We start from the raw sequence: 10,615 nt of genomic DNA, 5'->3' as shown, positions 1-10,615 counted from the left end.
GTGACCACCAGTGGCTCCCTAGGAAGAAGACAGGCCATCTCTCCTGTTAACTCTTTGCAGCCTCAGAAACTGATGGAGGCTTGCTGTGGGTCAGAACTGACCTTGTCATTTACTGACAGTAAATGTGAGATTGAGTACCTTTTCAGTCTATGCAGAATAGATCGTTTGGGAGGCTAGACTTGATAAGGATAAATGTGTCATCAGGGTTGGAGGAAGACTCAACAACCTGCGATACACAGAGGACACGACCTCGCTTGCTGAAACTTGTAGGATCTGAAGTGTTTGTTGCAGAAAGTCAAGGACTGTAGTCTTGATATGGATTGAAGCTCAACATCAAGAAGACAAAGATTCTCACCACTGAGCCAACTGGCAGCACTATAACAGATGGAGAAGAGATTGAGGTTGTTAACATCTTCAAGATTGCTTGGTTCCACAGTCAACACTCTTGGCATCAGCAGTCAGGAAATCAAAAGATGAATTGCACTGGGAAAATCTGTGGTCAGGGACGTCTCCAGGGTACTGAAAAGCAGCAGTGTCATTCTGGAGACTAAGGTGCTCCTGATTCAGTCCATGGTCTTGGCAATTACTTGCTGTACATCAGAAGGTTGAACAGTAACAAAAGATGACAGAAGAAGAATCAATGCCTTTTAGTTATGGTGCTGGAGAAGAGTATTGAACATGCCATGGACTGCCAAGAGAACAAACAATTCTGTCTTGGAGAGGATGAAACAAAGTTTCTCCTTGGAGGCTAGGATTTTGAAACTCCATCTCATATACTTTGGGCACATGGCCAAGAAGGATCAGTCCTTGGAGAAGGACATCATACTTGGAAGGGTGGAGCGATAGTTATAACACAAGAGAGGAAGACCCTGGGTGAGATAGATTGACAAAAGTAACTGGGGTAATGGGGGTAGGTGTGTTGGAGTAAGTGAGACTGGCTTAGGACAGGGCAGGCTTCAGAGCTGTTATCCTTAGGGGTCACTGAGTTGCAGGCGACACAACAGCACATAACAACAACAATAGAAACTTATTAAATCTAGGCTACCTCACATGTATCTGAACCATACTGTCTTAACAGTAGTTCTGACGAGAACCCAGCTCACATTTATTTCATTTTTTTCCTTTTGAAAGATTAACGGGAGTGATTTTCCTTTGTTTTTCCTGCTGTGGCCGAAGTGTGACACAGCCCAGGTTTTGGGGTTTGGCCAGAGGGCAGAGGTGGTGATGGGGTCTTGGATGGTTCTGTCTTAGGTGAGTTCTGATCTTTGGAGGAAATTACCTAATGAATAATCACTGCCCGTGGTGCTAGGAAAGAAGGATTCTTTACTTCCCTCAAGCGCTAAGGGGACTGGCTCTCAAGATACAGAGAAGGGCAGTCTGGGATTATCAATGCATGAACTTGTGAAAACAGGGATATTGTGAGAATACGGGATCTCAAATAAGCAAGATCATGAGCATGAAATTCTGTCACTGCTGTTACTTTTTTGTCATTGTTGTTTTATCCACAAATTGCGTGTTCTATCTCATCGCTTCCTCCTTATCTTTTGTAGTCTCAAACCATGAATTATGTGGGACAGCTGGCGGGGCAAGTGATTGTCACTGTGAAGGAACTCTACAAGGGCATTAACCAGGCCACCCTGTCTGGGTGCATCGACGTCATCGTGGTGCGGCAGCAGGATGGTACCTACCAGTGCTCGCCTTTTCACGTGCGCTTCGGGAAGCTGGGTGTGCTGCGGTCCAGGGAGAAGGTGGTGAGTGGGGCATACCTCCTCCAGGGACAGGGACAGGCCGCCTTGGTGAGCAAGTAATCTTGGGTGACGGGGGTTGTTTTGTATGATGATGAAGACAGTGGTATGAAAAATTACCCTTTATGTACTAGTTAGTTTCAAAGTAACTCCTAAAATCACAAAGCCCTGTCATAGGAAGTCAGTCACTCCAGGGAAAAAAAGAGTACCAGATAATTTGATAATCCTGTGCATTTGTACCTGGATGGGTAAAAGTTTGACCTCTTGGCTGAAGTTACCTGTGATGAAGTTGCATGTATTTAAGTGATCCACTTCCGAAATAGCTTGCCTCCGGAAACTCTCTGAACTTGGAGAAATGATGAAAGTTATACAAGTATTCTGGTTTTTTGGTCATAGGGTCTCTATGAGTCGTCTACTACTCAATGGTATTTAACAACAACCCCAACATGTGGGCCTGGTGGATAGAAAGTTATGCTACCAAATCAAAGGTGGGTGATTTTGATCTGCGGCCGTCACGCCTGGTTTTAATTGTTTTTGATCAAACATTTTTATAAGTGGTATAGCACTGGTCTTTCCGTTTGCTGTACAGAGGTAATTTATAGTTGCTGTGTGATGCTAAATACTGTGACACAGATGTGTCAGATGTGATAATGGTTACCCATGGTGAACAATGTTTGGCGGAGCTCCCCTATTAAAACAAGCTTGAAAGAGAGAGTGGTACCCACTTCCAAAACAGCTTGCCTCCGGAAACCCTATGAATTTAGAGAAACAGTGAAAGTTATACAAGTGTTCAGGTCTTTCATTAATAGGGCAGTCTACAACTCAGCAGCACTTAACAGCAACAACAACAACTGTACTTTAGATTTAACCCTTCTGTCAAACTGTCTATGAAATAAACTGACATACTCATAAATACATTAGGTTTGCTTGAATTTAATTAATGTCATATTTACATTTGTGAGTTTCATTACAGCTTAAATCTTAATTTGCTGTCTTAAGTTTTGTTATTAATCCCAGGGCTTGCCCTTGCATTTGACTCTCAAGTACATAGTGAAATATATTGAGTTAGAATTCATCTTCATCCCTGGGAAGAGACTGCCCATCTCTCTCCTGAAGCCACTGGTGGAGTTGAACCATGGGAGAGATGTGACCTGTGGCTTAGCAGAGCAGCTAACTCCCTACAGACTATGCTGCTATCCCTTTCTTGTCACCAAAGGCAAAATGATTCAAAACACAGAAATGAACGTGAGAATCTCCTTCTAAATCAATATACTCAGTTGGCCTTTGGTTTAGCATTTGCTATAAAAGCAAGAAAAGAATTTATTTAGTTAGGACTGTTTGTGGAGGCCTCAAAGGTAGGATCAAAACCCATTCTCTTCCCCATCTCTCCTCTGTGCCTCCTTTTGTGTTGATTCTCTAAAGCAGGATGGCTGCCAGTCATCCCTATTTGCTTAGCAACCCCAGGGTAAAGAGAACTTCTTCCCCTAATAAGTACCAGCATTAATCTCAGGGGCCATTCATTCTCGTTGAGAGTTTTGCTACTGCTGTTGTTGTTACGATGTGCTGTCTAGTCACCTGTGATTTATAGTGACCCTGTGTACAATAGCTCTGAAGCCTGTCCTGTCCTGAGCCAATCACACTGGCTCCCAGCACACCAACCCCATTGCCCCAGTTACTATGCCAGTCTTTCTCATCCAGGGTTGTCCCTCCACCCTTTCGAGCATTATACCCTTCTCCAAGGACTGGTCTCTCCTGGCCACATGCCCAAAGTATGTGAGATGGAGTTTCAAAATCCTGGCCTCCAAGGAGAAATTTGGTTTCACCTTCTCCAAAACAGACCTATTTGCTTTCTTGGTGCCGCTCAAAGGCGTAAATTCTTCGTCATCCTTAGTCATTGTCCAGCTTTCTGATGCATAACAAGTAATTGCAAAGACCATGGCCTGGATTAGGTGTACCTTAGTCTCTAGACTGATATTGTTGCGATTAAGTTGAGAGTTGTTGTTGTTATTGTTAAGTGCCAATTAGTTGTAAATGACTCATAGTGACCCTATGAACGAAAGACCTGAACACTTGTGTAACTTTCTTCGTTTCTCCAAGTTCATAGAGTTTCCAGAGGCAAGCTTTTCGGAAGTGGATGCCCCTCCAGCTTCCACCACCTTTTAGTCAGCAGTGCAGCTTACTAGAGCCTGTGTCCTTGGAGCTCCATGAGGACCTACAGCCTGGAAAACCCAACAGGGCAGTCTGTGCTCAGTCCTACAGGTTGTTATGAATCAGAATTGTCCATTTGGGGAGCTCCACAAAACACTCCACCATGGTAACCATTATCGCATTTGACACATCAGTGTCACAGTGTTAAGCATCACAGCAACCACGAGTTACCTCTGTACAGCAAATGGACAGACCAGTGTTATACCACTTAGAAGAATGTTTGACCACAAACAGTTGAAGCCAGGTGTGAGGGTCGCAGATTAAAATCACCCACCTTTGCCTTGGTTACATAACTTCTATTCACAAGGCCCACAGAGCTCTCTCTTTGTTGGTGGTGTAATTAAGTGCCATCAAGTCGTTGAGAGTAGAATGACTAAATTGGCTTCTTTTGGAGAACTGCTAAGAAACACTAATTGTCTCACAGTTACTAAAGCCACAGCTCAAGTATATATGGACTGAAATGGAGATGCAGTAGATCTCCTAAAGCACTGGAATGTTCTTGCCCATAAGGGTGGCAGACTGAAGCAAGTGTCTGCTGCATCTTAATATTTCTTAAAATCAGTTCCGTTTCAACATCTCAGTCATATGTTGAGCAAGATAAAGCAACAGTGTGGGAAGTGTGACTAGAAATAAGTGTTTTAGAAAGCATTTTACTAGAATTTTAGTAGATTAAAACAAATGTCTTCTTTAAAATCATCACCAGAGACCTCAACTTGGTGCCATCTCTTTAAAATTTTTTTTTATTCTTTTTATTTTTTTATTTTGTGTGTGTACCGTCAAATCAGATCTTAACAGGTACAGGAGGAGATTGTCCAGAACATCTGGTAGATTCAAACAGCGCACCTCTGGGATTGCAGTGCAGCTTCTTGCCACTAGGCCACATCTCTTAATATTCTTGTGGAACATTTTTTTGGTTGTTAACCAAAAGATCAGCAATTCTAGTCTGTGAGCCCCTCTGAGGGAAAAGGTGAATAATCTTTACAGGAGCAGATCATTGGATCTTTGTCTTAGAGATCCTGGGTGGATCTTATAGTTAGCTGTAACTGGAGTTACACTTAGTAGCCAAGTGCTTACCCATTACACCACCAGAGATCCTGATAAACAAACCCCAATGTTATGTCGAGTTTATCCCGATTCATAACTACCTGTAGGACTGAGCACAAACTACCCCATCGGGTTTTCCAGGCTGTAGGTCCTCAGAGACCTCCAAGGGCATAGGATCTAGTAAGCTGTGCTGCTGACTAAAAGGACATGCATTTCCGCCAGTTTGAATCTACCAGCAGATTCCACAAGAGCAAGATGGGTGGACTCCTCTCATGAAGATTTACAGAAGCCTCAGAACCCTAACGGAGGGTTACTGGGCACCAGTGGCATTGAATTTGGGTTGTTTCTAGGGCAAACTGCCACGTCTTTATCCTCAGGAGCAGCTCGTGGTTCACACTGCTAGTCTTTTTGTTTAGTCACTAACTACTTAATCACTGTGCCACCAGGGCTTTTTCTAGACAAAAATAGGGAGATGAAAAAATTATAACATTAGTGTTTGCTATGTACACAGCCATTTCAAACATTGGGAATAGTGTAAATTATTAAGTATCTTATTTCTTCTTACTAAACTTAAGAGGAGTATTTTTTGTTATAAAATGACATGTAGGGTTTTTATTGGGATAGAAGGAAGCAACACAGCCACATACTTTGCTGTCTGTATAGGAACTGACAGATATACAGTGGCCAGGACAGACAGCTCTGGAAGGCGTGCCCTCAGTGTTCTTTAATCAAGCTGAACATCTCTTAACCTATTAGCCATTTGTGGACAGAAGTGAAGTTTGTACTTTGAACAATTACTCACAGTTTATGACATGATGGAAATGAAATTGTCCATGTCTCTACAAGGTGAGGCCTGCCTGCTTTATACTTTGGAAAAGATGCAAATATTTGACAGTGACTCTACCCATTTTTACTAGGATTAAGACATTAAATAAGTGCAGAATTTTTTATGTTGTAAAAGTAGATAATGAAACATTTTCCTCAGTCCTTTGTTTTTTCCTCCCAAGGTCCTTTGTTTCGGTGAGTGTTTTATTAGTGGGTGCAGTCATGTCCCCAAGACTGTAGCCCTAGGGCACCTCAGTACTTCAGACAGTTCAGAAGCCAAGTATATGGCTTACATGAGCTTGAATGAGTAACTCTTTCCATGCTCAGTCTTACTTTTATTTTTTCCCTTAGATTGATATAGAAATCAATGGTGATGCAGTGGATCTTCATATGAAATTAGGTGACAATGGAGAAGCTTTCTTTGTAGAGGAAACGAAAGAGGAATATGTAAGTACTGCTGTATCTATGTAATACATTATTTTTGGCTTGGGTATACATCTCCTGAAGCAGAGATGTTCAGCAGTTTAAAGCTTGTTTCTGTGAATGATTGATTGTTGCTGGCTAGACAAACTTAATCTTTGGTTAAAATATTAAACTGTCAGAGAGGAGGCAGAGGGATGAGGAATTTTTCACAGCACCAAGCAGCAAGAGAGAGGTAGCTGGCAGAACAGCTCTTTCTGTAAGGAGTCACAGCTGTTCTCTGACTTCAGTGTGGATTTTTATTTACTGTACTACAGTTTATACCTTGACTGAATATATTCTGTTTTAACTGAGTGGTGAAAGCCTATCTCTTCAGAAGGGAGGTGTGTATGCATTTGACCTTTGAACATGGAAAACATGTTTATCATTTTATTAGGGATATTACATCCCTAACCATCAATAGTGACGTGAATTAATTTATCATGATTTCAGGAGATCGAAGTGGGCCTGTACTCTTTAATAAGAGATAATTGCATGTTCAGCTTCCTTCATTTCCTTCCCTTTCCTCCAACCCTATGTCTCTGCTAAGGTGTAAACTGTTCCTGATAATTTGATGTGGCCTTCCTCCTCATTTTTTCATTCTTAGAAAATCCTGCTGTTGAGTCAGAACTGATTTAAAGCTGACCACTCACTGGGTTTCCAAGGCTGTGAATCATTTGAGAGAATGCCCTACAGAGTGTCTGGTGGGTTCAAACTGCCAGAGAGGTGGAAACCTTGACATTAGCCAACTCCCTAGGGACTGTGCCACCACTACCCTCTTTTAAGTACTGCTGCTTTTTTGTTTGTTTGTTTCAGAGATGAACTGCCAGTGTAGTGTTAGAAATCCACAAAGGTACACATATCAACCGATAACAAACAGCAGTAGAATAAAATTGTGTTTATTGTTTGTTAGTTATGAGAAAAGCGAGTGGCTTAGGTACCAATGTTAAAGCATTGTAAAGACAGGATAATTATGCATTTTATTGTAAATTACAATTTACTAAGTTGGTAATTTCATAAATCTTAAGATAAGTTGTTTTTTATTACCTTATTCACGTTTGCTTTATCAAAATAAGTTCACTCTTAAGAAACAGAGGCAAAATGTTAGACACAGTAAATGAAAATTACCATAGGATGCAATATTCTTGATGTGTTGCTAAAAACCACAGTATAATCCGTAATAGTGATTGGACTGGTGATTCCATTATAAAATGTACTTAACTCACTCTTTCATTGCTTTCAAATTGGAACCAACTCACAGCTGACCCTTCTGCAGGTTTCCGAGGTAGTAGATTGCACTGAGATTGCCCATCTTTCTCTGCAGGGCTGCTGGTGGATTCCAACGTCACCAGTGCAGCTCCCTGCAGATTCTTGGAGAGTATCTGTTTTCCAGTCTTTTCTCCTACCATTCATAACTATATTGATTGGTTTTCCCTATTATATTATAATTTATCTTTTAAAATAAAATGTGTTAATTCACTTAATATGTGTTTGGATTTTACTATACTGTGTCATGTTCTGGGAATAACCCTCTACTCTGCAGGAGTTCATAGTTGAGAGAGGAATTAAAATTAACTAAAACCTCATCTCACTTCCTTTTATTTACTTGATGGGCAGTCCTCCTCCTGTGTAATTTACTGCCCCTGGAAATCTGCTAGAAGGTCAGGTATATGTTGGCAACACACAGCAACAACACAATCTCATCTCACTTTCTTTTATTTACTTTTTGTTTCCCTTAAATGTTTCCCATTGAACTATGTACCATCAGCTTCCTTTCAGATCAGTAGTTCTACATCTAAATCTAGATGTTTTAATAGCTGCACAGTATTCCACAGCACAGATACACACTTTATTTAACCATTCTTTTACTGGTAAATCTGTTATTTCCATTTTCACTGATACAAACACTGCTCTTATCTGTGTTTATACTTCCAGTGGTCCCTGTCAAGTGTTTTTCCTCTGTAGAATAGATTCTTTAGTGGGATTGCTAAATACTTGGCTTCTGTAAATTTGTAAATAAGTCAGATTATTGTTCATATAGACATTACATTTTCTTAATTTTTTTCTGCTCAGACTGGCTCTTATGTGCATGCTGTGTTAGAGAACACATTACTGTAGAGAAACATCGAGTGACTATTGATATTCTAGGAATTTACTTGGAAAACAGTTAAATAGAAGCCCTAGCTTTAAAATCAAATCATGAACAGTAAGACTTACTCTAGGAGTAGATAACAAAATTATTTTCAGGCATACAAGTAAACTCCGTGTCAAAGACCACTGACTTGAGAGAGCCTGGGCCAACAGGCCATGGGAGCTCCCATGGGGCCTCTCAGGCAACATGCACTGATGTGTTTATTAATGTGTGTTCTCAGTAGTGTTACTAGTAAATATAGAATTTGCTTAGGTAAACAAAAGTTTAGGATAAAATGTTCAGAAAGCCCGTTCAAAAGCTTCATCAGAAAGAATTTAAAAATGCATGTGTGAAAAACTACTGTAGTCTAAAATACACCAAGTTAACAGTCACACAGTGGAATACTATGCAGCACACAGGAGCAATAACTTCGTAAATTATTACCTGACTTGGGAGGGACTGGAGAGCATTATGCTGAGTGAACTAACTCAGTCCCACAAGGATAAATATTGTATAAGACCATTATTGTAGAATGAGTATAAGGATCCAGGAGGGGTGGGAGAGGTTGGAAGCAGAGGCATGTGGATGTACAGGGGCAAGAGGAGATTAATCATTGGGTTGTACAATTTGATGGGTCGGGGGGTGAGGGAAATTGAAAGAATTTGTTCGAATTTATATTAGAATTCTGTAAATAAACTAATGAAAAGGGGGGGAAAGTCACCTTGAGGGGGTAAAATGTGTAACAATGAATCAATGAAAATCTGAGTTTTCTGTAAACTTTTGTTAAAATGACAATTAAAATAAAAAATTTTATTTAAAAATAAATAAATATACCAAGTTAATTTCTTTTTCCATTGACTACTTTCCATTTCCCCTATACTGCAGAGGAGTGAAGCAAATGGTTAAAGTCATTTACTGAACACATATATTAAACTAAGTTTCTTTCTAAATATTGAAGCTTTTTGCTTTTTTGAACACTTATATACAATTTGTTCATTCCTTCAGTTACAGATTATTTTGCCTATCAAAACCACCTTCCTACACTTAGTTAATTTGGCAAAATATTGGCATTAACCACTCTAAATTTTACTCTAGCTTCTCAGTTCACTTACCTATTTGTCAAACTACCTTTTCTTTGAGGCAGTATTCTTATTTGCCTCCTGCTTTCTCGTGCTCCTGATCTCCCTTGGATATACTTGGTAGAGTCCTTGAAAAGCCAATTCTGAATGCTGCTGCTGCTTTCAGCTTCTCGTTACAGAGATCTTAACAGACTATTTTTATAGCCTTTTTGTATTTCATGCTGACATAGTATTATTAATTTCTCCAAATTTATTTATTTAATCTATTTTAAAATGAGCTAATATTGAGCTGTGACCTGTTAAAAACAGTTGATTTAGTTGAATGTCCAGGGAAAATGTTTGTTGTTGTTGTTGGTTGTTGTTGTTTTGGTGGGGTTTTTTTTTTTTTGGTACCACTGTGAAATTTAGATACTCTGTTATAGTATGCGTCACTGTTGAGTTGGTTAACTTTCCTTTATCCTCGTTTGCTTTAAGGAAAAACTTCCCGCTTACCTTGCCACCTCGCCAATTCCTACTGAAGATCAATTCTTTAAAGATAGTGACCCCCTTTTGATGAAATCAAGTGGAGATGAAAGATTACCTCAGAGTGCAGGCATCTCTCACATTTTAGAAGCGGAGACAGTTTTCACTCCAGGTTCTGTAAAAAAGAAAAAGCGAAGGCGCAAGAAATATAAGCAAGACAGTAAGAAGGAGGATCAGCCTGCTGCTCTTGCCTCAGGTGACGCATTGGATGTGGAGAGAAGCTCCGATGATGAGACGCGAGCCCAGTCAGCAAGGTGAGCTAACAGTCAGGAAAATGTATTTCATGCTGTTTCGAGGACGTCCAGATAGACGAGATGTCACTAAGGTCATGTGGGATCTGTTCTGTTCTGGATCTCTAAGCTGAGGCTTATACTTTTCATCTCTGTGACCATTTATTGTGAAGTCAGCTGGAACAGGCATTTTCTTTTTCCCCATTCTGCAATTTTTTTAAAAAAGTTGCTACCAGACTTACTGTGGTACCACAGTGTCATGTGCGCAGACTAGAATGTGTTTCTTTTCATTCTCTGTTAAGTTTCCAAACATCCTATAGTTTAGGTAAAAATCTGAGTAAGTGATTTTCTTTGGTTGGTGAGCACAGTGTT

The 10,615-nt window shown here is 40.2% G+C and overlaps 1 protein-coding gene across 1 annotated transcript in view; it reads left to right on the top strand.

Annotated features, from left to right (window-relative positions):
• Positions 1 to 1,547: 1,547 nt before the first annotated feature.
• Positions 1,548 to 10,615, top strand: part of LPIN2 (lipin 2) — a 35,535-nt gene continuing 26,467 nt past the window's right edge. Inside the window, exons 1-3 of the mRNA XM_006891388.1 lie at positions 1,548 to 1,751; positions 6,174 to 6,269; positions 9,966 to 10,267. Coding sequence (XP_006891450.1) covers positions 1,560 to 1,751; positions 6,174 to 6,269; positions 9,966 to 10,267 — 590 coding nt within the window. The 5' untranslated portion in view covers positions 1,548 to 1,559. The remainder of the gene's footprint in view (positions 1,752 to 6,173; positions 6,270 to 9,965; positions 10,268 to 10,615) is intronic.

Source organism: Elephantulus edwardii, unplaced genomic scaffold (genome assembly GCF_000299155.1).
Source record: "Elephantulus edwardii isolate Elephantulus edwardi_28Jun2011 unplaced genomic scaffold, EleEdw1.0 scaffold00097, whole genome shotgun sequence".
NCBI lineage: Eukaryota > Metazoa > Chordata > Mammalia > Macroscelidea > Macroscelididae > Elephantulus > Elephantulus edwardii.
The sequence above is the reverse complement of the archived record's forward strand: the minus strand, read 5'-3'. Positions and strand labels throughout refer to the sequence as shown.